We start from the raw sequence: 27,566 nt of genomic DNA, 5'->3' as shown, positions 1-27,566 counted from the left end.
GGAGACGGGATCACCTCAGGCCAGTGGTGAGGAGACAGGATCACCTCAGGCTGGGGGTGAGGAGAACAGGATCACCTCAGGCCGGTGGTGGGGAGACGGGATCACCTCAGGCCAGTGGTGGGGAGACGGGATCACCTCAGGCTGGTGATGGGCAGACGGGATCACCTCAGGCTGGGGGTGAGGAGACGGGATCACCTCAGGCTGGGGGTGAGGAGACGGGATTACCTCAGGCCATTGGTGAGGAGACGGGATCACCTCAGGCTGGTGATGGGGAGACAGGATCACCTCAGGCTGGTGATGGGGAGACGGGATCACCTCAGGCTGGGGGTGAGGAGACGGGATCACCTCAGGCTGGCTTCTTATCCGAGGGCACAGGGCCTAAAGGGAAACAGGGGACACTAGTCCGGGGTGCAAACAGGAACTCAAAAATAAACTATTATGGTTTGTATGGGAAATGTCCCTCTTAGGCTCATAGATTTGGACACTTGGTTCCGCCACTGGCAAAGCTGTTTGGGAAGGTCACACAAGGCAAGCCTTGGTGGAGGAAGTGGGTCCCTGGGGCCTTGAATTTCCTAGCCCAGGACAACTACTTGTCTGCTCTCTGCTTCCTAGAAGTGACGCGTCCCAGGCACATGGCACTGCTGTCATGCCCCTGCCTCCACATGACACTCTGTGCTACAGTAAATCCTTCTTGCCAGACATTTGCCCACAGGTACTGGGAGAATATAATGTGTGTACCACACAAAGATAACATTTAGCCTTTTCTCTTCAGTAGGGTTTCCAAGAAGTGTGAATGGCACCTGCTATGTAGTAGGTACAACAAAGGCTCCTTAGCAGAGATAGCTCAGCAGTTAAGAACACTTGCTGCTCTTGCAGAGGACCCAGGTTCTATTCCCAGCACCCCACAGTGGCCCACAACGTCAGTTTCATGGGATCCAGTGCCCTCTTCTGGCCTCTGTGAACATCAGGTACACATTTAACATATATACATGCCAGCAAGCACTAATATGCATAAAATAAAGATAAATAATAAATAAACCCAAAACATTCATTAACTGAGGATAGCCAGTGATGGAAGTCACAGGTTTGACAAGGCTCCCTTGGAGACTGTGTGGCATGAGTGAAGAAGGGGATGCTCGCCCTTCAGAGGGACACGGAGGTGACAGCCAGTTGAATCTGATTGTGCTGTAGCTGCTTCACTCAACAAAATGTAGAACCAGAGAGGAGAAAACTTTCCCTAAAAAAGTTTGACTTTTCATCAGCTGGTGAACCTTGACATGGTCTGACTGGCCGGTAGACACCGTGTGACCCAAGATCATAAGGACTTCCGTTGGATTAAGCTGCAACCCCAGATGTTTGTTGAGCACATAGACCCTCGGTCGTTTATTTCCAGCTTACAGAGGGATGCTCAGGTCTCTCGTTCTCATCGCCCCAGCGAAAAGCTTTTCTCCCCGCTGTGCCAAAGAAAATTCTCGTTTCCCAGTTCTGGTCATTACTGTAAGGTCTTGTTGAATTCTCGGTTGGCTTTCTGGAATAATAATATCCACATTGTTAGGACTGATACATTTTACTCAGAAACGCTGGCTTTCTTCCAGAGAGTAACAGATGCCGTCAAAATGTGAGCTGTGGGGATGAAAACGTTGTACGGGAAAGCCACAGGACCCTCGCTAATGGCTTCTAATAGGCCTGACCGGCCCGAGCCACATTACAAGCAATTAGTTAAGACGGCGGTAACTCTGAACACACCGCTGGCACTGAGGAAGGTTATCGGGCAAGCTCATTTCCGTAGGGCTTTTGTACTAATTATATCTTTTTAAAAATCTTGGAAAAAATAAATGCTGAATTTTACAGGAGTCCGCATCTGTCAGGTCAGAGACCAGCCGTGTAATATCACACTGGCAGGCTCAGATGCCTTCTGAGGTTTAGAGATGAAGGCGTAGTAGAAGAATAGAGTCTAGGGTCTTGAGATAAGTGGCCTCAGCTTTCTGGGTCTGTTTCCTTCAGTCTACACGATGACGCTCCTCTCTGCTGAGATCCTGTGTGGGTTTACAGCACCCCCGAGCCAGCCGAGGTGAGGGATTCGTGCGTAGTGAACAAGTACTTCACCATTCCGCTACTGCTGGAAAGTTTGGTTTAATTTAAACAATACAGCTGCATTTAAATAATACTTTGCATATACAAAGTAGTCTTAAGCCATTTAATGTTCAAGCACTCTGCTCCAAGGAACATACTTTTTAGGTAGCAATGCTCAGCCTCCCTGTGCTTATTAGATCCGGAACCTGCGTCTTCGCTGATCTAGCCCTGCAGTAGGTCAGAGCTGACGAAGGGAGGACTTGTCATGGGAGTTCATGTTTATAGCAGAAGGACCCCAGACACCGGGGTTTCTGCATGACTTAATGGTGAGTGTGGCCACCGGGGAAAAGCCTGGCCAGAGGAACCTCTGTATGTTCCTGTCTGATTCGAACTCGGGTTTGTATAGCATGTGAGCCTTTGTTAAGCTGAAAGCCAGGAACTCCGTAAAATCTGTATTTCCAGGAACTCTGGGTCCACCCGAGTTTCCAGGGTCTTAGAACAGTTATTACCACAGTGGCATGAAACGGTCTGAAGTAACCAGAGAGGACAGGGGACAGGCGTACCCTGAAAGAGAGTGGGCGCCTTGACGCTGAAGCCATGCAGGAAGGGATTCTGTTGGCTGACATCTTTGTCTTGAGGGTGGAGGAACCATCTTTGTTGTCTCTCTGATGGCAGCACTGCGGGATATTGAGCCAGTTCTCCAGGCGATACCCTCACGGCTCCATAAGGCATTCATCTTTGCCAGGTCTTCCAACATTTGGAAAATTCAGCACACATGTTTGCTTTAGAAATCGCATTCTGACTCCTGGGGTCCCCTCTTGCATTAGGCTCTACTGTGGCTATGCACCCCAAAGGGAATTTCAAAGTGTTTGTGGCATTCCATGACACTATGGGAGTATTGATGAACACTGAAACGTGCCTGGAACAAGTAACCCCAAATCCTCTAGCTCTTGAAAACCCCAATAATAACCCAGGAATATCTCAGAAATAGCCAAGTCTAGAGGTAGTTTAACTGCAAAGGAATGATCCCCGGGGCTTTCCTTAGATATGCCAAGCTGTGCTCTAAAGGTCACGGGTCATACTGACGCTCAGTAGGACTCGGATGGGAATCTAGGTGATTTCCAGGGGCTCCGCTGGCTTGGTTCTAGGATTCTGGTAACGCTAATAAGTGACATGTCTCTTTATATCTACTCTTTTTTTTCCCAGTTTTTTTTTATTTATTTATTAAAGATTTCTGTCTCATCCCCACCGCCGCCTCCCCTTTCCCTCCCCCTTTCCCAATCAAGTCCCCCTCCCTCTTCAGCCCAAAGAGCAATCAGGGTTCCCTGCCCTGTGGGAAGTCCAAGGACCACCCACCTCCATCCAGGTCTAGTAAGGTGAGCATCCAAGCTGCCTAGGCTCCCACAAAGCCAATACGTGCAGTAGGATCAAAAACCCCTAACACTTATTTTACATGATGAGCAAAAGGCAACTACAGCAGAGAATCTGGATAGTCAAAGACTGGCTGCTCCGTCACTGCGGGGTGGAGTGGGGTGGGGTAGGGTGGGATGTGATCTGAGTCTGGAGGCCGACTGTGCTGACATGCTGGTCTCTTGTAACCACAGAAGGGCAAACCATGTATTCCTCTCAAAACCTTGGGCCAAGCCTTCTGAGACAACGTCCCCAGTGTGATTCTAGTGGGATCGGAGAATTGGGGTGTGTCTCAGCTCCTCGAATCTATGCCGCATAGCCTGGGAAGGTCTCCATCCCGAGCCAAGTGCCTGTCCTCTGTGGAAGGAAGAAATCTGCTCTGCGGATTTCATCTAGAAAACAAAAACATACGGTAGGCAGGCATAGAGTGAGGTGGCTCATTTCACTCACTGGGGAGAGTAGTGACCACTCAACTCTTTCTAACTTAGAACTCGTTTGGTCCCAGGAACCAGGCATGAAACTGAAATCTAGACCTGAAGGGATCGGTGCAGGGGAGCTGGGTGGGAGGGGGAGAGTGGCACAGGCGTTCCCACCGCCTGAACTTCCAGAGCCCTGGGGACCTCCTAACCCCTGGGTCTCCATTCCTTCATCCAAAATAAGGATAAAAATCCCTACCTATATAATAGGAGGATTAAGCAAGTTTGCTGTTTTTTATTATCCGATGTGTAATGCATGTGGTAGTAAAAATTAAAATAGTTATGAATATTCAATAGTCGGAATGGTCAAAACTACAATTCTAGGCAGATGTGAAAGCCAGGGATTATAAGATGGTGAGTCAACACTGAGGAAAAGCAGAGGGACCTCTCATTAGTAGGTTCTGCTCATTTGAGAGTCCTAGGATGTCAGCTCCGCCCACTCCACAGGGAGCCACAGGTCTGGTCACGGTTCACTTACCAGCCATGGCCTGCATGCAGTAAAGGCAGGAGGAGTAGAATGGAAACCGTTCAGGTTTGGGTCAACAGTGCACCCTGACACACTCTCTTCTCTGCTTCCTGTGCTGGAGTGCTCACCTGGGAAGGGAGAGAATCTGTTCATACCATCAGTATAGGAAGACAGGGCATGCTAGGCAAGGACAGTGTGGTATAAACAGTGACGGAAGCCTGACTGACAGGTGAGTGTGGCTTCTCTGTCTGGTGATCTGCTCCGGCAGCTGGTCCCTAGCACACCGCGCCTGAGTTGGTGGCGGACATCATGGGAGAGTACATGCTATAAGAGAGCCACTCCCACCATGACAGCTGGGGGTGAGAAGGGAAAGGGCAGGATCTCTGTGTCCCCATCAAGAATGTGCCTCAGTTTACTTCCTTCATCCAGGCCCTGCATTGCCGCTTCCGAGTCCCCCCACCAGCTGCACACTAAGCCTCCAACACAGGAGCCTTTCAGAGCACACAGCAGCCTCTCCTAGAGTAAGCATGTCCCCGGTTAGTCTTTTTGCAACTTAGTTTGCCTCCATTGCCAATTTTTCTTCCTTCATATAACTCCTTTGTCCCTTGTATCCCCTACCTACATTTCATGAGGTTTCTTTTCTCTGATTTCATGTTTCAAGCAAACCTGCCTCATGAAATAGAATCCTTTCCTATCTTCATCTGTGTCTCGTTCTGGGTGCTCGGTGGGTGAGATGTAATAAAAGCTGAGATCAAATCATCTTTAATAAAGAAAATACAGCGTTTGGAGAGTGCAGGTGAACTGAGGAGAATGAAATCAATCAGGCTGGAGGATTCCATAGAATCTGAGTGCACGGCGCTGCTTTCACAAAGAAGCGTGTTGAACAAGCTAGTAGAGGAGACGGTTAAGATGGGCACGGTGAAGGGAGAGCCACTTGGTTCGGTTTAAACAACACCGGTGCCTTTTCCCCATTGCTACATTGTCCCCCATTTCCAACAACAGTCTTTGATAGAGAATTTCACACAGTCTACTTGAGACCTTTAAAGATGATCCAAGTCTACATCCAAGAATGTAAGTTGGGCAAAGCCATCTCTATAACAGAGCCCACTGTCACCATGCAGGAGGATTCCATAGACCAAGAATGATTTTTATTAGTTGAGACCTTGGGGGAAGTCGAGGTTTTGAATTATCCTCAAAACCCAAAGTTCATGCATCATCGTTTTGGGGCAATCCAAATTCAGAGGAGATTAAGCCTGTTGCAAATGGCATCAGGGTGGCTTTCTGTAGGATCCAGTATCCGTCTGGCGTTTTCTTCTGCTCACTGAGGAAGTCACAATGCTAGCTTACAGAACTGTGAAGGGTTCCTTCTAGGCTAGTAGGGAAGTTGTGTCTTCTCATGGCTGTTGGAGCATTAGCATCAGAACCTGTCCTAGGGGAGTCCTCTCCTGGTTGGTGTTCTTGTAGCTTCTCTAAAGGAAACATCCCTGTGCCGGTCAAATACCCCATTTCATCCTGTGTTAGGCACACCTGTGGAGGTCTACAGCTGGGATAGACACACCTGTGGAGGTCTACAGCTGTGAGAAACACACCTGTGGAGATCTACAGTTGTAAGAGACATACCTATGGAGGTCTGCAGCTGTGATAGCCACACCTGTGGAGGTCTACAGCTATGATAGGCACACCTGTGGAGGTCTACAGCTATGATAGGCACACCTGTGGAGGTCTACAGCTATGATAGGCACACCTGTGGAGGTCTACAGCTATGATAGGCACACCTGTGGAGGTCTACAGCTATGATAGGCACACCTGTGGAGGTCTACAGCTATGATAGGCACACCTGTGGAGGTCTACAGCTATGATAGGCACACCTGTGGAGGTCTACAGCTATGATAGGCACACCTGTGGAGGTCTACAGCTATGATAGGCACACCTGTGGAGGTCTACAGCTATGATAGGCACACCTGTGGAGGTCTACAGCTATGATAGGCACACCTGTGGAGGTCTACAGCTATGATAGGCACACCTGTGGAGGTCTACAGCTATGATAGGCACACCTGTGGAGGTCTACAGCTATGATAGGCACACCTGTGGAGGTCTACAGCTATGATAGGCACACCTGTGGAGGTCTACAGCTATGATAGGCACACCTGTGGAGGTCTACAGCTATGATAGGCACACCTGTGGAGGTCTACAGCTATGATAGGCACACCTGTGGAGGTCTACAGCTATGATAGGCACACCTGTGGAGGTCTACAGCTATGATAGGCACACCTGTGGAGGTCTACAGCATGGGCGGATGAAACAGTAGTCTCCCCAGAACTGACTTTCTTGGCCTAGGGATGTGGATCAGTGGTAAAGTGCCTTCCTAACATGGGTGGGGCCCAGTTTGGTGTCTGGAACCTCAAACAACTAAGATGTTTTCTTTGTAGTCTCCTAGTCTTAAATCCTAGACGAGCAGTGGAGGGGAACGTGGTGGCTAGTTTTCATGTTAATCCAACTATAGGGAGAGAGATTATTCTGAAGACAAAGCATAGAGATGCAGCTGGGTAATCTCACTAGAGATATCCTGCTAACAAAACCCTAACCAAGCTCTGCAAATGGGTAACTATGAATGTATCAAAGTAAAACTGGTGAAGGGAACCAATGGCAAAAGCTTTGTTAGAGACAGTCCCGAGAGCATGGAATTGTAGTTAAACTCACTCCTTCATTACATCTGGTTTGGTTGATTTTCTTGTCTCCATTTAGTTGATCCAATTAGGGATTAATCTAGCAGAAACTGCATTTTCTGTGTCACATGGGAAGTGCCTTTTAAGTCTTCAAAGGGAACAAGAGGAGTGAGCCACGCTGCTTCGTAAGGTGTTGGGAAAACAAGAATGTTGTTCCATAACCACCCACAACACGCAGGCAGTAAGAAGCGGATGTTTATCCGGTAATTACACAAAGTGGATTTCTCATCTGGAGATTTATAAAAAGATGCCCTATACACTGTTTTTATGATCACGTTTAAAGTTGTTTATAGTTTCCATGGTGAATATGACAGTGAGCAAGAGTGCTGTTAAAATTACAAACCATCCACACCAGGCATGGTTTCTAGACCGGCACCCCTGTGGATCAGCTGAATTCTCAGTCTCCCCATTGTGTGCCCCTGGTTTGTGGCCACAGCTACCTCATCTTGCGTTATCTCAGTTGGGTAGAAGAGCTGGTAACGGCATTCCTTTAAACCTTGAGAATGGTGGGACTGCCTTTGCTGATAGCATCTGGGCCTCTAAGCAGAAGACAGATTTATCTGGTGTGGTTCCCAAGGCCAATCATGGGGGAGCCAGGGTGATGGCTCAGCCAATAGAGGGCTTGCTTTGCAAGCAAGAGGACCTGTGTGTGATTCCCAGCACCTACATGGTAAAAGCCATGCATGGTGGTACCCATGTGAGATTCCCAGCACTGGGAAAGCAGAAAGCAGCAGGTCCCTGAGGCTTGCTGCAGCCAGCCTCGCTCACCCATTGAGCTCTAGGCTAAAGAGAGACCCTGTTAAAACCAAAAAGCCAACGTAAATGGCACACGAGGAATGATGGCTACAGTCCATCTCTGGTTGATGTATACACCTACCTGCTCTCGCCCCTACACACACGAGCATGCACACACCTACCTGCTCTCGCCCTATACACACGAGCATGCACACACCTACCTGCTCTCGCCCTACACACACGGGCATGCACACACCTACCTGCTCTCGCCCTATACACACATGAGCACACACACATCTACCTGCTCTCGCCCCTATACACACGAGCATGCACACACCTACCTGCTCTCGCCCTATACACACCTACCTGCTCTCGCCCTATACACACCTACCTGCTCTCGCCCTATACACATGAGCATACACACACCTACCTGCTCTCGCCCCTACATGTCCCAAAGAAACACACAGAGGTCTACATCAATCATAAACTGGTTGGCCTAGTATCTCAGGCTTTTCTTATTAACTAATTCTTATATCTTAAATTAGCCCATGTCTATGTTAGGCATGTGGCTTGGTTCCTTTATCAGCAAGGCTTTCTCATCTTGCTTCTTCTGTGATGACTGCAGACTGAGCTTTCTTCTTCCCAGAATTCTCCTGTTCTGGTTGCCCTGCCTCTACTTCCTGCATGGCGACTGACCAATCAGCATTTTATTAAAATACAAGTGACAGATCTTTACAAAGTACAAGACCATTGTCCCACAGCAAGCATATGTGTGGTGGTTTGAATAGAATGGCCCCATAGGTTCATATGCTTGAGTACTTGGGCCCCAGCTGGTGGAGCTGTTTGGGAAGGATTAGAGGTGTGACCCTATTGGAGGAGATGTGCCAGGTGGGCTTTGAGGTTTCACAAAGATGATCTGTTCCCAGTATGCTCTCTGCCTCTGGCTTTCCAATCTAGATGTGAGCTCTTAAGATATTCATTCCTGCCCCCGTGACTTCCTATGGCATCTTGGTCTCTAACCCTCTGAGACCGTAAGCCCAACTAAAGGCTTTCTTTTATAAGCTGCCTAAAGTACAATAATGGAAACTAATAAAACATATCAAAAATTTTATTTTAAGACATAACACATTATAAATTTACATATTTGGCAGTAAACAAGCCTGAGAAGTTTCACATGTTTGCTTGACATGTGTGTACTTAACAAACACCTCCCAGCATCATGAGTTTGAGGAAGCAGTATGCCATAGAAAAAAAAAATCAGATTTCAGAGATGGAGAAACAGCTCAGTATTTAAAACCCTTGCCACCCAAACAAGAAGAACCTGAGTTCAGATCCCCAGAGCACATGTAAATGCCATGTGGTCAGGATGACCCAGGCGGCTCACCTGCAATTTCAGCCTCAAAGATGGAGACAGGGAGCCCCGGGACATGCAGGCTGGGAAGGAGAGCCAGACCAGTGAGAGACCCTGCCTCAAAGAGTAAGGTGGGGGAGCAATGGGGCGGATCCCTAACATCAGCCTTGGGCCTCCACATACATGTGTGTCACACACACATATCATACAGGTACACGTCATACACATGCACACATAGAAGAATGAGAAATACAAGTGAAAAATTCAGAAGATTTGTCTTATCAAAGCTTCAGGAAGCGGTTCTTAAGTCTCAGCCTGTGATAGAGATATTCTCTGTTCTCCTGTCGGAGTAAAAATCCTGTCAGCTGCTACACTCGGGCAGTCAGGCTTCTGTCCGTGCTCCATTCTCTGTCGTGCTATTGTCCCCGTTCTTCTACCTGACGTGGAGGTGGTTTGATGGCTTTGGGAACCCACGTGAGCCTTGCCGGAGAACCCTGAAATAAAGCTATGGCACGCGTTGTATTCATACTGCCAGGGCGAATCAGTGTGCCTCGGCTAACCATGCATGTTCCCCGCTGGTGATTCCAAAGGACACCAGATAGCTGCAGCAGGACACCGCCTTGCTAGAAATAGAACACGGTGATGTCAGGAACCACCAGGGAGGCTGCCACGCAAAGCAGCAAATGGTCTCCCTGGAGCAGCGCCATGCCACAGGCTCTCAGGTGACAGTGGACAGATAGTGTGCCAGCCTTTGCCAGCTCTGATCCTAGGTGCTATCAGGCATAGCGAGTGTAATGGATAGGGATCCCCTTGCCAGACTTGGAAGGCAGCCTGCACATACGCCGAATGTCCCTGATTCAGCGTGGCAAATGATCGTTTCCAGCTAGTGCACAGACCTCCACTGTGGGTTTTCCCCTGCGGAGCCAGGATACCGCCAGAAAGTTGTTTAATGAGCAGAGGGTGGGAGCAGGGGAACTTGCTGGCGGTGTGACTGGCATGTTTAGTGGACCAGACGGATAAGTTGCTGTGACCTCGTCATTTAGTACAGGTTACCTCTAGCATGTGGATGAGGCCAGGAGGCTGTGCATCTGGCTATACGGTGTACACTGAGACCTGCCTGGGTGTCGTGAAATCTTGTTCATCGGTCACTCATTACCCACCACGTGCCAGCGCTGTGTTGGGCACCTGCCTTGCTGTGGCATCACAACACGCGGGGGTCCTATAGAACAGGCTGTGAGCAACGTGAGTGAGAGAGTAGCGGGAGGTCCTGTCTCCAACGGGTTTGTGGGTAGGAGGTTTACACTGCATGCGGCGTCAGTTCTGTGTGCCCCGTAAAACTGCACTTGGCAGGAAAATGGAAATCTAAGATCTTTCTCATCTTACTCTTTAATTCGATGGTGTCCATCAAAATAATTTGCTTCACTTTCTGCGCTGGTCTTATTAAAATGTTGCACCTACATGTAGTTTATATTACCAGGAAATCTTCCTTTCAGTGCGCCTAATGGATTAGTTAACCAAAGAACGCCATGAAGACTTGAAGGTGGTTCTGTGGTGGAGCCCTTGCCTAGTGTGCGTGAAACCCCAGGCTGGAGTCTGGAGCCTGGCGCCTGGAGCCCTTGCCTAGTGTACATGAAACCCCAGGCTTGAGCCCCAAGGAATACAGGGAAAGGAAAAAAGGGAGGGAAGCGAAGGGATAGAGAAGAAGGAAGAAGAAAAGGGAGAGGTAAAGGAAGACACTTCTAAAATCAGAATAAACACTCTGTTTTATCATGCTACCGTAAATATACCTATAGATTAGTTACAATAATCAAGTTACCATTATTCCTGAACTAATTAGTGAATTGTGCACCATTTCAAAGATCAAAACTGGGTGTGTGGTTGCATTGCCAAATCCCCACCAGATCTTTAAACAAATTTAAAATCAATCATGAGGTGATGGGACAAAGTGGGGTGAACAAAGATTATTCCAGAGAGGAGAAATTGCACTGTGGGTGATAAAATCCCTAAGCCCCGATCAAGGATGTCCCCAGTGGGTCTGGCAGGTGTTGTGGAGCAGTTGTTGCCGCGATTCCAGCAGACAGGAAAGCTGCTAACCCGATACCCGACTCCACATGGTTCAACAGAGGTTGCTAGCGGCATGTGTGGGGTAAACAAGCATATTCATTATAAAACACTTTTGAAAAATTAAGGAAAACTGAAAATTAACTTTAAAATTCATTTTTTGTGTGTGGTTGTTTTGACTACGTGTACATGTATGCATCACACATGTGCCTGATGCCCAGGAGAGGGCATCAGATGCCCTGGAACTGGAGTCAGAGTTGGTTATCAGACACCAAACAAGTACCTTGGCCCTGACCTGGGTCCTCTGGAAGAGCAGCAAGCACTCTTAACTGCCGAGCCATCTCCCCAGCCCTGAAAATTACTCAGTTTCAAAGTGCTAATTACTTGTCTTTTTAAAAAGCATTGACGATGGTCACACAAAGATGGGGCCGATTCCAGTAAAATCTCAGCGGGAGGATGAAGTAGCCGTCATGTCTAGTCATGTCTGTCTCTGCCCAGCGAGGCTCGCCTGCTCCTGGAGAGCAGAAGAACAATTTGAGTTCCGTGGGGCCTGTGAAGTCTTGGCTGCTAACACTGGAGAGAGGATCCATTTTTCATTCTGATGATAAAATTTGAATCCTAATAAATCCTATTTGTGAGGCCACTGAAGAGCCCTGTCTTCTCTGAAGTAGGCCTGCCTTCACAGTCTGCATACAGAAGGCACAAACTGGGCCAAAGTGCCAACATCTCCTCCAATCTAATTTCCGAGCGTGAAGTTGTGGCAGAGCCAACTGTGGCTCCGAGGGCCAAGCTTCCATTGCTGTCCACTGTGTGACTAGAGCCTAGGACCCACCCAGGGCTCAAACTCATTGTCTAACTTGGCCGCAAATGGCCCTCTGAAGCGAGGCCCCTTTGGGTATCCTGAAGAGTGAGGAGGAAATACAGGGGATTCCCGGTATGGGCCTCAGAGTGCCTCAGAGTTCCTTCCAAAGCAATGATCCCCATGTGACCAGGTCATGTCTGACTGACGGGCCAGTCAGTCCTCTTTACATAGGAAGCTCAACCACAGACAACCCTCACAAAGAATGGAGACAGAAGTAGAATCCTTCTGTCTCCGCCGTGGCCTTCTCAAGAGGAGATTTTAAAGGTGTAGCAATGAGGAATTTGTTTTTAAAACTGGTAAAAGTATTCAGGGGATGCAGAAGAAATGACAGTTTTTGAGGCATACCATAGGAATTAGCAAGCAGAGAGGTGGGTAGATGAAGAACCCTCTGGAAATCCCAAGTTGCAAGTGGCATGGGGAAATGTGTACGCCAGCGTGACTCCTTGTTGACATCTCTGAAAATGTGTTCATTTCGGGGATGTCATAATCCCCTGAGGGGTGACAGAGCACACCTCCCACTCTCTGGGTACTTCGCCATAACCATATGGTCCCACAAGACACCCCTGCGCTGCCTGCCCAGCTCTGCCCACCTTCCCTCCCACCAGAAGCATGTGAACACAAAGCATTCTTCTCCAGCCCCCGAACTAGCTCCTCCCGGCCTGTTCTTCAATGGTAGGACCCTGAGAGCTGGGTGGTATGATAGTTACCCATCTTCAGAGACAACAGTCATGATCTCTGAGCACACGCTTCCTAAGCGGTGAAAGTGGGAACCACGGCGGCCTCTCCAGTCACCAGTAGCCTTCTGAGCTCTCCTGCACCGAGAGGCTGTTGATGGTTGTTCTCCTTGGCCAGTGCTAATATAGGGCAGGTGGTGGCTGGAATTTGGGAGAGGAGAGACTGAAGGACTGAGCAGGCACCTCACTTGCCCTCCCTTCCTCCCTCTCTCTCCAGAAAGAATGGGAGATCAGCATGTAGATATACTCACCGTCTTTCTGTGTGTTTGTGGTGCGTGTGTGAGCATCTGCTGATGCTCTCAGTTTTGAGGAGTACCAGCGCCGTCAGTTCTGTGTAATACAGAAAATTCAGTCCTGACAAGGAAATGGGCAAATCACGCAAGAGTAGCTAGTTTAATCCTCAAAGCCTTGGCCGGCTAATGGATTTCAAATTGATCCTAACTCGTCAGGCAGAATGACCTTACTGAGCCCACAACCCAACAGCATCTTGTCTCTGTTCGAGGTTCAGGAGGAAAACAGATGTGAGGAAAATAAAAAAACACCTCTGCAGGGAGCAGCAACACACATGGAGAAACCCCTCTGCCTTGCAAGCTCACATCCGAGCTGATGGACCTGCAGCTGTTTGGGCCCATCCTCTGTGGCTCTCTGCAAATCTGTGGGTCTCAGACCAGCAACCACAGGCAAAGGAAGTGTCCAGTTAACTCAGTGGCCTGAATCCCCCGCCCATCCATTTCTTTACCATATCTCCCACAGATGCTCTATCCCTCATGCCAAGGCGGCAGCTGGCACAGCCAGAGATGATGAACTGATCCATTTCAACCCCACTTGTGAACTGTCGTTCCTTTTGGGCACAATCATGACTAGCTAAAGCAGAGCCCAGAAATCAGAGGGGAGGATTGCCCCCATCAAGATATCCAACTCTGGCTGCTCTTTGGGGGCTCCTAGGCTACCTACATTCTGAAAAGTTGACTATAATTTTGTTGCTCCCACCATTCAGTCAAGCTTGACTAAGTTTGGCAGTGTGCAGTAACTACATAAAGAACTGTGTGCGATAAAGGAAGCAAACAAGAGTGGCCAGCCACGTGGCACCCGTGGGTGCGTGGTGTGGGAGGTCCTTCTGCCTGTGTGTTGCTTTTATTGATGAATAAAGAAGCTGCTTTTGGTCAGTGGCTTAACAGAGTTAAGCCAGGCAGGAAATCCAAACAGAGATGGAGAGAGGGTAGGCAGAGTCAGGAAGAAGCCGTGTAGCTGCCAGAGGAACACGTGAGCTGCCAGCTGAAACCTTGCCAGCAGGCCATGAGTCTCGTGGTAAAATATAAAATAATAAAAATGAGTTCATTTAAGATGTAAGAGCTAACTAGAAATACTCCTAAACTATTGGCCAAACAATATGGCAAATATTTCAGGTCTGAGCATCCGGGAAGGAACAAACAGGCTCCGCCGGCTGATGCAGTCTAAGGAAGCACAGACATCAACCTTCTCTGCTTCTTGTCCTTCATCAACCAGCATCCAGTTTTACTAAGGCGTTTGTACACAGACCTGGTTGAATCATTGCCCACAGAATGGAACTCAGTTATTAATTCAGAGGTTGGGTTGCCTCAAAATCCTGATTCTGGGAGACCATGTGTACTTTGTCATTCTGGGACACCTTGATTCAGCTCATTGGGACGAAGCCAGGTGTAATCCTGGGGCTCCTGAGAGCAAACTCGCCTTTGTCAGCTGGGAAACTGTAAAGATTTGTGGCTATCCTCCTATGAACCAGAGCCTCAGCATAAGAGGGTGGACCTGGGAGAGGCTGGGTGAGAGGAATACATGGAGAAACTAAAGCAAAATGATGGAGAAATATGTTTAGAAAGTGTCCCTGCCCTTGTGGCAACTGTAATGTGTAACTGAGGGTTTCTCTCCTGCCCGCCAGTTCCTGAATAGCCACTCTGAGGCTTAATATTAATTACAAATAGTTTGCCCTATTGGCTCAGACTTATTATTAACTAGCTCTTACAACTTAACCCATTTCTATTGCTCTGTATTTTCCCACAAGGCTAGTGGCTTGTTATCTACATCTTGCTTCCTCAGCAGCTGCTGGCATCTTCCCCGGCCCCTCCCTCTTTCCCCTGTATTCAGTTTGGGTTTCTCACCTAGTTATATTCTGCCCTGCCACAGGCCAAAGCAGCTTCTTTATTAACCAATGGTAATAAAACATATTCATAGCATACAGAGGGGCATCCCACATCAGTAATGTGTATGTTCACACCTTCAACTCTGAAGATGGACAGAGAGTTACTGAAGAGGCCGTGGGTGGACTTCAGTTGGAAGCAGAAAAAGAGTCAGTCCCCATCTTAAGCCTCTCAGGTGGGCTGTGTGTTCTTACCAACACAGAGGACCTGTGTCCAACAGCCAATCCTAACAGAGCATTACATGACCTCATCTGACTGGCTCCATCCTGCGTCAGAAGCAAGTTTTTGATGTAGAAAAATACTTCAGCTCTGTTTTGGCTGTTTGGATTCTCAAAGTGTCCCACTGGGTAGATAATCTTCCAGAAAATCAAAGCAGTGAAATGCTTCAAAACACAGACGAAGTGTGTCAAGTGTATGGAACCTGAGTGGTCTTAGCATAAAAATGGAAAGCTTGTTTGTTAAATTGAACCAGACTTAGAGTTGCAGGGCCTGTCGGCTCTTGGGGGTAGCTCCCGTGTTGTGTGTGTGTGTGTGTGTGTGTGTGTGTGTGTGTGAAACTGCTTGGGGCACATGGCTGCAATTTCTGCCACCAAAGCCTGATGACTCTCGGAACGAGGCGTGTTACAGTCATGCCCATGTGGTTACTCACAGACAGCCTCCTGCTGCCGCACCTGCATACCCGATCCCCTTTCTGGCTCACTTGTGCTCAGGGAAGTCCAGAGCTTGGCTTCATCTTTTGAAGTTTCTCCCATTATCCTACTTGGAGTCATCTTACGGCTTCTCAGCTTATGGCAGCTGCCTGCCGTCACCTGAGGATCCTGAGTTCACTGTGTTCAAATCACATGGTCTAGAAACTCTTGTGTCCATCTCTCCTTTTACTTGCAACTGTGATACTTTCCGAGGCTTTGCATATTAATTTTATGATGGAAAATCTAGTGAGAAACATGGAGCCCAGTTTAGGATGGCAAGCAAGAAAATGGTCTCATGAGGGCCTGACTGAGTACAGCTTAGAGTGTGGAAGCTGGCCAAAGGGACGGTCGATGGTTAGTTGATACTCAGTTGCAGTACAGAGTTCTTTCTGTGTGGCCTCTCATTAGCGATATTTGAAAACCCTCTGCCAAAATCCACGAAACCTCCAGCATTTGTCCTCCTATTCTACATAGGGATCTGTGACACAGTGCACACATGGCATGTGTTCCTGATCTTCAGTGAATGAACTTTTAGCACACCCTGGGAAAGTAGCTCAAGAGATTCCAGTTTTAATAGTCTCTGTATTGTCTGTTTAGAAGCCGGCCTTATGGAGCTGGACACTGGAGTAGGTCCTCATGCAGATCAGGCAGGTGCCTGGCAGCTGAGCCATGTCCCAGCCTTCTGTTCCTAGTTTGAGAATCTCACCAAGCTGTCTAGGTTGGCTTTGAGCACATTCTGTGGCTAGACCAGGCCTTGAACATGCAATCCTTGTACCGCAGCTTCCGGAACAGTCAAGTGCCAATGTCTCCATCAGACATGGGGAGCCAATCAGGGAAAGTAGAGAAAAAGATTCCCAGAGAAGCAAGGCCTGGTTTAGCTACTCACCCTTCTGCGGCCGTGGTCAAGTAATCTTCATTTGGTGTTGCAACCTCTGGAGTGAGATCATAGCAATCCCTGTTCTGTGGAATTGTGGGTACTGGCCATCACATGATTAAATGCCAGATGCTCAGAAGGCAGGTGGGCTCTGTGGCTCTGTTAGAGAAAGTCAGAACTTCTTTTCTTTCAGCTCACACACAGGTGATGTTTCATAAATGCTAATGGCTTTTTTAAGAGATAAATTCTAAATGTTTGATTGACCCAAACCATTCTCATTACTTCTTAGACCCATTTTGATGTGGTAAACCATGCTTTCTGTGTTGTTCTGAGATTGTGGTCAGTTCTGAATCACGAGAGCTGGGAGCACCAGAGCTCTCCAGTCACATCCGGAGATGGAATGAGTTCACAGCTACCTCCCATCATCCTCCAGGACACACACCCTCTAGTCTAAGCACTGGAAACATGCACGCACACGTGCACATGCACACATGCATGCTCGTGCACACTGGGCTTGCATTCAGCATCTCTTCTAGCCTTAACTCTGTGTGCTGGCTCATTTGCCAGACTCAAGGCTATTTGCAGAAATTTGAATGTTGAAGCTCTTTTTGCATCCACAGCTTATGAAATGCTAGGCTGGGACAGGTATGGACACATCTTGAGACACTTCTGTTTTTGCAGATAAGCAAACTGAGACTTGGAGAGTAAGAGACCCATTTGCTCCCTACAGTAGATGATGTGGGTCATGAGGAAACCAAAACCCATCTTCCCATCTCTTCGACGGTGCCCTACCACTAACAACACTAGTTCTGCTCCACAGATGGAAATATCACGTGAAAATGTCAAGTGTGAACACCACATAGGTGATCTCAAAGCAACACTAATAGCTATCAACATTAATGGATCACACTGACCTGCTATTTAAAAGACTTGGAAAGATTTTTTTTTTTACTTGTCTATTGGTTCTCTAGTCTTCTAGACAGACACACTATCATAAAATTAGCTGTAGCAAAAAGATTATGGACCCTAAATGAACATCTCAGAGAAATGACGGGTTCATCTATGAGTCTTGCATTTTAGAAATCTCTAGAAGATCTGCATGTCGCTAAGTTATTAGGAGGATCAACCCTGCAGCCTAGGAGTCTGGCAGCTAAAGGACTTCCCTGACTGTAGGCTATCCTGCGGTCACATGTCTTCAGTCTGCTGCAATAGGAAATGATTTCATATTGACTAACCAGCATCAGCCCGGGACTCTAATAGCATGTGCACGACCACAAGACGTGCCGTGTAAAGTGAAATCAGACCACTGTGTTAGTGGGGAGCTCCGCACAGGCTAGCAGGATCAGGAAGTCGCCCAGGCCGCCAACAGGCAAGCCCTGCAGGAAGCACAAGGCATGCAGTTCTGGCTTAGGGTCAGGCAACAACTCCACCTTTCCCTCCCTCCCCAGGAGAGAGACAAGAAAAAGGGAGAGAGAGGGGGAGGAGAGGCAAGGAGGGGGGGGGGCGTCTGGCTGCTTTGTCACAAACTGCTCTCAACAGAAATATACAGTACTGTGTTTAAGGCCATTTTCATGAAATGAAAAAGCTGCATTGACTTTTAAAACTTATTTTTTAAATTTCTTTTAAAAAGTTGTACTAGTTCTTTGAGAGTTTTTTTCTTTAGATATCTCAAGTAAGATATGCAGACTTTGTATGCATGCCAACACCGGTCTATCAGGATAACCTGGTAGATCTATTATCCGCTGTTTTGAAGCTCCCCACACTTAGTGCCCATATTGGCTGCAGCAGTTTGCAGCCCTGCTGCAGAGAATAGGTGTTCCAGGTGTCCCCGTGCCCAGTGCTCATGCCACCGTTTATCAGCATTTGGTTTTGACCTTGGCCATTCTGACTGGGCTTAAATTAAATCTCAAGGGAGTTTAATTTGCATTTCCTTGATGGCTATAAATGTTGAATACTTTTAAATGTTTCTCAGCTGTTTGTATTTTTTTTCCTAAATGTTTAGGTTTATGTCCCCAAATTAAAAATTAGATTTTATTAAAAGTTTAATTTTGAGTTACTTATATAAATCCCCAATCTGCAGACTGCCTCTTTGTTTGAGTAATAGTACACTTTGCTGCATGGAAACTTTGTAGTTTTGTGAGGCCCCATTTATTCATTATTGGTATTAAAGCCTTTTACTATTGGGATGCTATTCAAAAAGTCTTTTCTGATACCAATGATCTCAAGACTATTCCCTGCTTGTTCCCCTGTCAGATTCAGGGTATGAACTCCTTAATCTGTTGAAGGAGAGGCCACTTGTTGGTTCCTGGCTGCTTGGCCCTGAAATAATCACACAGAAACTATATTATTAAAAACATTCCTTGGCCCATTAGAGCTTCTTATTGGCTAACTATTACATATTAATTTAACTCATTTCTATTATCTGTGCATCACCATGAGGTCGTGGCCTACCAGCAAAGTTTCAGTGTGTCTGTCTCAAGCAGAGGCTCCATGGCTTCTCTCTAACTCTACCCTTCTTTCTCCCAGCATTCAGTTTAGTTTTCCTCGCCTACCTCTGTTCTACCCTATCACGAGCTCAAGACCAATGGTATTCACAGCACACAGAGGGGAATCCCACATCATTAATCCCTTTGGAGTATGGTTTTTTAAGGTGTGAAAGATACGGGTGAGATTTCACTTGTCTCCTGTAGCCATTCAGTTTGACAGCAACATTTGCTGGATGCATCTTTTCTCCAATGCTTGTTTGTTGGCTTTTGTCAAATGTTGGGTGGATGTAGGGTCAGGGTTTATATGCGAGTCCTCATTTCTATTCCATTCATCAATGAGTCTGTTTCTGTGGAGTACTGGGGTCATCACCATCGCTGTGTTGGTGTTGGTCTATGGTGTCAGGGTAATAGTTCTTCTTTTATGAAGTTTGGTGTTCACACGTGCTTAGGATTGTAATATCCAGTTGGGTTTCTGCTAATGAAGATAAAGTATCCATATGTGTCTCTTCTGATTGGTTTTCACTTGAAGTCTATTTTGTCTAATATTAGAATCGTTCTGCCGCCTGACTCCTCTTCCCATTTGCTTGAAAACTTTTTTCCTCCCTTTTACTTTGATGTGTCTATCACTGGCCCAGAATTGTGTGTCTTGGAGGTCGCAAAAAGATGGATCCTGTTGTTTTCTGATCCAGCCTGTTGTTCTGTTTCTATTTATTAGGGAATTGGTTTTATTGTAAATCAATTTTATTATCAGTTAATATTAAGATATATTCTCAAAAAAATGTGTATCAATTTGTCATTTTGTTGATTTTACGGTGTTCTCTTTTGGTGTTTTGGAATTGCTTTTGTGCCTTCCTGCCCATATTTGTCCTTTATTTCAGATATGAGTATTCTTTTCAGTGTCTTTGATGGAGCTGAATTAGCGGCCATAACTGAAATCTGATGGCTCTGCTGGGCACAGTAGCACTGCCGTCCATTGTCTTTCATAGCTTATAGAGTGTGCAGGGGTCTAGTTCCTTCTGGGTTCCAGTCTCCATTGGAAAATGTACTGTTATTCTGGTGGGCCTGCCTTTTGATCTTTTTCTTGTCTCTTCAATAGCCTTTGTTTTGTATATTGGGTGTTCTAGTGTTCTATTTACATGATGTGGGGAATTTCTTTTCTGGTCCTGTCTATTTAGGGTTCTGTATGCCTCTTGGGCCTTGATAGGCATCTCATTTCTTAAATTAGGGAGTTTCTATTTTATAATATTGTTCTATATGTTTGATCTTTTTATAGAGCGAGTTCCCGCATGGTCTGTTCTTGGGGCTTGGAGGGGATTTGACACTTTGAGTGATCCAACTCCTCTTTGTCTTTAAGGCTGATACTCTCTCTTCCACCTGATCCAATCTATTGGTTAAATTTTCCTCTGAATTTTTTGTTTGAACTCATAATTTTTTTATTTCAAGCTTTATTTCATGTGGCATTTCTTCAGAGATTGTATCTCTTCACTAAATTCTGTTTTCATATCTTGAGTTGTTTTTGTTATTTCGTCCAACTATATTTTTGCAGTCTTCAATTTGGCATTTATTCATCCCTCCTTGAATCCTTATCTGTGTATCATCTAAGTGGCTTTTCTCAGGGGACATTACAATGGGAATATTAATTTTTAGTTGTCCATGTTTGAGGTGGGATCTAGGCATCTGGGGTAAGGTCACTGATAATGCTTGTTGTAGAAATATTGTCTTCTGTGTTAAATGGTTGGCTGAAGTTCTGGTCCCATTACACCAGTTTGTCAGACAGCTGACCAGCTGTATGGGGCTAAGGGCAATTCAGTGTTGATGTTTAAGGAGGGCATCAAAAGTAGACTTGGCTCAGCTTGAGCTCAGTGAGGTTTCTAAGCCCAGAGCAGACTTCTGTAAAGTTAGAAGATGCTCATAGGCAAGTTTCAGGGGTCAGAAGTTTTCTTCGGGTGACAGGTCCTACAGGAGTTGGATATACTATACTGGAATCCCTATGTGAGGGATGGGGCGAGGGGAGGCAGGCCCAGGGCATGTCTTCTTCATGCCTGTTGCAGGAGTTGCATATGTGGTATAGTGACCCTCGTTGGAGAGGGTAAATCTTAAGGTCATGAGTATGGGAAGAGTTGGCAATATAAATCTAGAGCCTGCCTAGAGAAGAGCCAAGTGGGCACAGCAGAGACAGGTAGAATTGGAAGTGCAAGTCCAGACTCCATGTCTAGGGAAAAGGGACAAGGAATCTCAGCATTTTTTAAACATTAGAAAATTACTTATATATCTTCATTTCAGCCTTGATCGGTTGACAGACAGACAGACAGAGGGAGAAATGTGACAAATTAGAGCAGCCAGAAATACTCAGAGTGGGTAAAGAGAGAGAATGGACCCCTGAGGACAGGAACAGACCATCGCTGCTCCCCGGCACCTCCTTTTCTTTGTCATTGGTGACCGCCTGCCTGTGGGTTAGAAAAGCACAGGGCACAGGCTGGGGGCTGCTCACCATTGTTCCCCAGTGCCTAGCACGGGCGCGGATTCACAAGCGGGAATTATGAAAGGAATGAGTGAACAAAGGGACGAGCGCAGACAGAGTGGGGAATGAGAGTCCCGTGGCCAGGCAGCTCCAGCAGAATCTGCTCAGTGAGAGCTGCCATTGTCTCCTCAAAAGCGGGCAGCATTGGACATGACCTATCCAGCCGGGCGCCTGCAGGAGCCTCTTTGCAGAGATGGCTTCACAAACCTGCCTTATGTTCTCTTCGGTAGAGCGGTCCGTTGAGGACATTCTGCCTGATCGTGGAAGGGATATCTTCACCCTCCCTCACTTGGGGCATTAATTGCCATGTTTCCTGGGATCATCTGACCCTGTGTCACCAGATGAACCCCAACACGTCTGCCCCTGAGGAACCCCTTCCAAGTCACGTGTCCCATTATCTTCTTTATCCCCACCCTGCCTTAATGTCTCTTCTGACCTCTTGTAGTCTACTTTTATGTATGCATGTGTACATGTGGGTGTTCGGTATGTAAGGATCTGAATTTAACTCGATTCCTCCTATGGGAGAAAGCACAACACATCTATTGATAGTCCCCGTGCCACCCATTGCCCTGAAAAGCCGGAGATGTTCTCACACACAAAGACATCAGCCTTTATTTTCATCCCCTCAGCTCTCCCTGTCCCATCTCCTCTCCCATAGTCTCACCTCTGGGGGCACCTGCTTCCCACCCCAGAAGAAGAGCTGGAGAATTCTGGAACTCTGACTTGAAGACATGACCACCTTTAACCTCTGAGCAAAGGGCAGTTTCCAGGCAAAGTCCTCCTCTAGTGATCGGTAGGGGACGGAGGGGGAGTCTCTGTTGTGCTTCATCTCAGAGTCTGGCTGGCAACTGAACCATCCCATTGCTTAGTTGGCCACCTTCAGGATGGCACCAGGGACTCTGTAGGGTCCATCCTAAGAGTCACCGTAGGGGGAAAGGATGATATTGAGGTTACCACCTGCATCACCTTAAATACAGGTCCATGGCAGTAAAATCATCTGGTCGGCAGCACAAACATCACCCCTGGCTTCAGTTCTAACTCTGCCTCTCAAGGCCCAGGATGGTGCTTGCTGCCGGAGCTGGGAGTCCGAGTGTGATCCCCAGTCCAAGTGTGATCCCCAGTCCAAGTGTGATCCCCACCCCGAGTGAACCCCAGTCCGAGTGTGATCCCCAGTGTGAGTATGATCACACGGCAGAAGGAAAGAACTAACTCTGGCTGTTGGTCCTCTGAGCCACACACATGACTGTGAGCCCTAAATGCCTGACTATAGGTGTGATGGGAGTAGCTGAATGAATCTGTTACTCTGAAACCTCCCTCCCTTCCTCTCTCCCTCCCCTTCTCGCCCTCCACACCACCACCACCACCACCACCACCACCACCAACAACAACAACAACAACAAGCCATGCCAAGGACCAGAAGGGTCAAGATGAATGGCAGAACAAACACCTCTCCCCACTGCACTCTGTGGGTTCAGAGCCCGGGCAGAGTCTTCTCAGGACTTACCTGGGAGGGGAGAGGTTGGGTTGTAAGCAAGAGGCTCCTGCAGTGGTGACAGGTGATGGTAGGTAGAGACACAACCCTACATGGTCTGTGGTGCAAAGGTCGGTGTGTCCCCATTCTGACATGGGTGATTGACATGCTGGAGATGGGGGACACGTTACAATTTCCAGAGTAAATGAAGACTCTGCGTGCTAAGTTATGCACACCGACTCTGTGGAATTCACCAGTCAGAGTTTGAGACTACCACAATGGAGGGAAAACACACACAGAGGACACACCCAGGCTGCCCAGAAAATGGTGAAAGTGGCAGCAGCTATTGCCTTCAGGGGAAGACACTCCACAGTGATAGTGCTTCCAAAGGGAACAGACAGTCTAACCCCAGGCCATGACCTTCTGCTCCCCACCGGAGCTGGAGGCCACAGAACTGGTAGAGGACGTGGGCAGGAACCCAGCATGGTGGCAGGAACTGAAACCTTCTACCAACCTCCTACTGAGCAGTGTGTGCTTCTCCTATCCCCCCCCACACACACTTACATCTGCTCTTGCTGCCACAAGACTCCAGAATCACCAGACACCCACGGCTGCTTCGCCAGGACCACCTGGGAGCCTGCAGGAAGCCATTGTTTAGGTCTTTCCCAGTCCACGAGGACCAATCCTGGCTCTTCCTGCCCCAGGCCAGAGAGGGATCTTTTATTGTATAAGCTGAGAGACTTTGTGCCTTGGGTTTTATTGGAGACAGTCCTGCTTTGTAGCCCAGGCTGGTCTGAAATTCATTACGCAGCCCGTACTGGCCTTGAACACCAAGACCAGCTCCTGCCTCGGCTTCCAGAATGATAGGATTACAGATGTGCACCGCCCTGCCCAAGTGAGACACTGATTTACATTTCAATAATAATAACCAGGAATATTCTGTGTAGTGCCTCCGGCTGCCACCCACACTCACTGCCCGGTTCCCGCATTTATTTTCTCTCAGGAGAAGAATTTGGACTGGTTTCCCCGGATGCGAGCCATGTCCCTTGTCAGCAATGAGGGAGACGGTGAGCAGAATGAGATGCGGAACCTGCAGGAGAAGTTGGAGAGCACCATGAGTCTGGTGAAGCAGCTCTCCGGGCAGCTGGCAGAGCTGAAGGAGCAGGTCAGTGAGCAGAGCCGCCTACGGCTGTGCCCAGCTGTGCCGTCCCCAGCTGTGCTGTGGGAAGACAAGGCGGGACCCCTCTGCTACTGGTGATAGCTCTTACTGCCTGCTTGGCTTTGCGTTTCCAAGCTCACTGGAAAGGCAGGGATTCACTAATAGCCACCACGCTAAAGTCCTGATCAAAACCCTTTTATCGTATAACATCCTTAGCACTCACAAAACAGAATATCACCAGGCCCCTCTGGAGCTGTTAAATGATTCCAGCCACGGTGATAAGAATGTAGCAGATGTGTCTCTAAACAACCCTGCTTCCTGTTTCCTAACCATGGAGAGAGGAGTTGGTCTTTCTCCCCTCTATTTCTGGTTATTTACTTTTTAAAATAAGAGCTTTTGTGGTGAATATGTTCTGTGGGGAAGCAGACAGCGGGTTCTTGGAGGAAGAATCAGGAAAAGCAGCTGAAGGCGCTCTCTCTTTCTCTCCCCAGATGACAGAACAAAGGAAGAACAAGCAGAGGCTGGGCTTCCTTGGATCAAACACACCCCATGTGAACCATCACATGCCACCGCACTGACACCACGGGAGCATGCCGTGACCAGCCTTTCATCAGATGCCCGCCTCATCGCTGAAGGAAGGATGGAGATGCAGGGAGCAAACAGTGGCTATTGTTGAAAAGCTAAAAAACAGCCAAGTGCCAAGATGCCGAGCCATTTAGCTCCCAGAACAATCCGTAACTGTGTTTTCACGCTTGAGAAGACTCAAGCTAAAAAACAGCGCAGGGCACAGACTCTCCGGTGCAGCAGGAAGCCAGGCCAGGGGGTGGGGGGAAGACCTCCCCCCCTGCTCAATCGATAGGCCTTGGACTTGTCTCACATGCTGACTGCAGCCTGTCACGGCTGGCTGGAATTTATTTCTTCGAATTGCAGCAAACAGGTCAGAGGCAGGAAGCCACCCTTTGGTGGCTGGGAGTCTGACTCAAAATTTTTTTTTAAAGATTAAAAACGCAACTCCGAGAGTTAAAAAGAAAATCTCATGAAGCTTCCTAACCTTCCGTGTTCCTACTGGACAGCTTCTTCATGGCCATGAAACGTGATGGGCTCAGAGTTCTACACACCTGGTGCTTCGGGGTTCACACATCACACGCTGAACAGATAACTGGAGGAGGGGTCACGGTCCCCAGGACTCTGTGCAGGGCTGCACAAACGGAAAGCCACAGAGCTGACTGAGAATGTGCTTCAGGTCACATGCATGCTAAGATCATGGAAGAAGAGAAGCTTGGCCAGGAACTAGTGCTGGGTGCAGATGCTATTTAAGTGTACTGGTATTAAAGCAACACTCGAAGGTGACAGAAAGCATTCAGAAACTTGCTGTGGTGCGTTTGCCTTTCGAAAGCATGGAGAGAAAGCAAGCTGGTTTGTATTTGTGGTGCTTGAGGAGCTGAGTGTTTGCTCTCCCTGCGCCTGCGGGAGGGAAACCTAAGAAATGCACCGGCCATAGGAGGACGAGCAGATTCCAATGGCACATTTAGGACTGTTACAGTAATGGTATTTCAACACAGAGCAGATCATAATTCCTTCCCCCGAACTGTTTTCGTGTTGAATCTTGAAACCAGAACTTATCGAGGCGGAAAATAACCTGGGTGGGTAGATTATTTGGGGAGGCTATGTGAGGCGGTAGAGCCAGACAGAGACGAGCAAAGATGGAATCTGCTCTGTGGCGAGGCCCCACCAGCCAAGGCACTGCACTCTGAGCCAGGCTCTTCCGGTGGACCCTCAGGCCTCCAGATCTTTCAGCCACCAAGGGCCACATGGCATTTCTCACAACGATTAAAGCTTTCAGGTGTTTCAAGACAGTTTCAGCTGTTGACTCCTAAAAAAATCCAAATCCCTGGTCTATATATACAGCCACGCTGTACAGGCAGGAAGCCCGCGTGGACCTACCTTCTGCTTCTTAGGTGGAGCCTTGGGACCCAGGACAATGCACTAACTCTACTGGTACTCAACCCACAGACACTAAAACCACCCTAAATTAAGACGTGCTCTTGGACAGGGCAGTGATTCTCTTAGCCTGAAGTTGGAGGATGCTGATGCCCGGGACGGAAGACGTTCTGGGCTCATACAGTGGCATGCTGACCTTTGACCCCTGTCCGAGATTTGGCGCAGTCACCTTTAATTCTTTGGTGTCACCAGAATTAAACTAAGGCCCAAGGAAGCCGGGCAAGTGGGCAGGCTGCGGAAGGGAAGGTGTGAGCTGCGGTGCCGTGAGACCTGACGTCCCAGCCAGTGCCGCTGCTCACTGTATTTTCTCCAGGGGGAAACACCCGAAAGAGAAGCCGCCTACTGAGGCTCTCGCTGTGTCTAGTGTGTCTGTTATTTTTCTTTCTTCCCTTTCTACAAGCTTAAAGATTATGAAACAAAATTTTAAAAAGCAAATGAAACAAAAGGCACTTTCTAGGTCCCTGAATTCATCAAAATATTAAAAAAGGCAACTTGACATCTGGTAAGAGTTTCCATTTGTCATGTGTGTTTTCTAACACAACTGGATTGTTTGAAGTCAGTGTTCTCATATGTATATAGCAATATTAAAACCACAGTCACCTCTGACTTCTGTGCTAGGGAGGGTTTTTTAATATTTAGGTTATTAAAATCCATATTGGTTAAAAGTTGCAGTTCCCACTGAATAATATTTTTAATTTAGGGAAGGGTTTGCTCCCCTGTGTGTTCCATTCTGAGGCGCAAGAGTTTAATGAGAGATGTCTTCTAAATTAAAACAGTCATTGGGGATCAGAGCTCTGCACTGTCTGGGGAGAGAATATTGACCAGTTGTATGCATGCAAAGATAGAATTTTCTACCCTTTTAGAAAGTTAAGTTACCAAAGGGCTTATTTTCCTGAATCCGCCATTTTCTCTTCCCTGTGGATGAAGATGGCAGTATTTGGTAGACTGTTGATAGTTCCAGGAAGCCGATGCATCTGAATCAGAGCTGACCCTGTGATGCTCCAGCTCAGGGTTTTGACTACCATTCAGCAACAGACTACAATGTGGTAAGACTCCATCTCTGGGACTGGGTGTGAGTAAGGAGGCCACCTTCCCGGAAAGAAGGAGCCAAAGCTCACCTTCAGGGACCAAGGAGATTCAGAAACTAGCCACAGGAGAGGTGACTAGTGACTCGGGAGAGATGACGTCATGACTCAGAACCCTTACCCATGCGACCAAGCTGTGCTGTGTGGAAGAAAATCAGAGGAGGACATACACCTGGCAGCTGCTTCAAAGCTCTGTTGCAATGTCCTGGCCT

General features: G+C 47.7%; 1 protein-coding gene and 1 long non-coding RNA gene across 2 annotated transcripts in view; one reads left to right on the top strand and one right to left on the bottom strand.

Annotated features, from left to right (window-relative positions):
- The window catches only part of LOC126515230 (uncharacterized), an 831-nt gene extending 462 nt beyond the window's left edge, over positions 1-369 (bottom strand). The window contains exons 1-2 of the long non-coding RNA XR_007595779.1: positions 346-369; positions 256-315 (exon numbers count right to left, since the gene is read on the bottom strand). This is a non-coding gene — a long non-coding RNA (uncharacterized lncRNA). The remainder of the gene's footprint in view (positions 1-255; positions 316-345) is intronic.
- Positions 1-26,765, top strand: part of Itpr2 (inositol 1,4,5-trisphosphate receptor type 2) — a 391,521-nt gene extending 364,756 nt beyond the window's left edge. The window contains exons 56-57 of the mRNA XM_050164739.1: positions 24,113-24,274; positions 24,760-26,765. Of these exons, the coding sequence (XP_050020696.1) occupies positions 24,113-24,274; positions 24,760-24,846 (249 nt within the window). The 3' untranslated portion in view covers positions 24,847-26,765. The remainder of the gene's footprint in view (positions 1-24,112; positions 24,275-24,759) is intronic.
- Positions 26,766-27,566: the final 801 nt, after the last annotated feature.

This window comes from Alexandromys fortis, unplaced genomic scaffold (assembly GCF_014885135.2).
Source record: "Alexandromys fortis isolate MF-2015 unplaced genomic scaffold, M_Fortis_MF-2015_v1.1 scaffold_153, whole genome shotgun sequence".
Lineage (NCBI taxonomy): Eukaryota > Metazoa > Chordata > Mammalia > Rodentia > Cricetidae > Alexandromys > Alexandromys fortis.
Note: the sequence above shows the minus strand (reverse complement) of the source record. Positions and strands in the feature narration are given on the sequence as shown.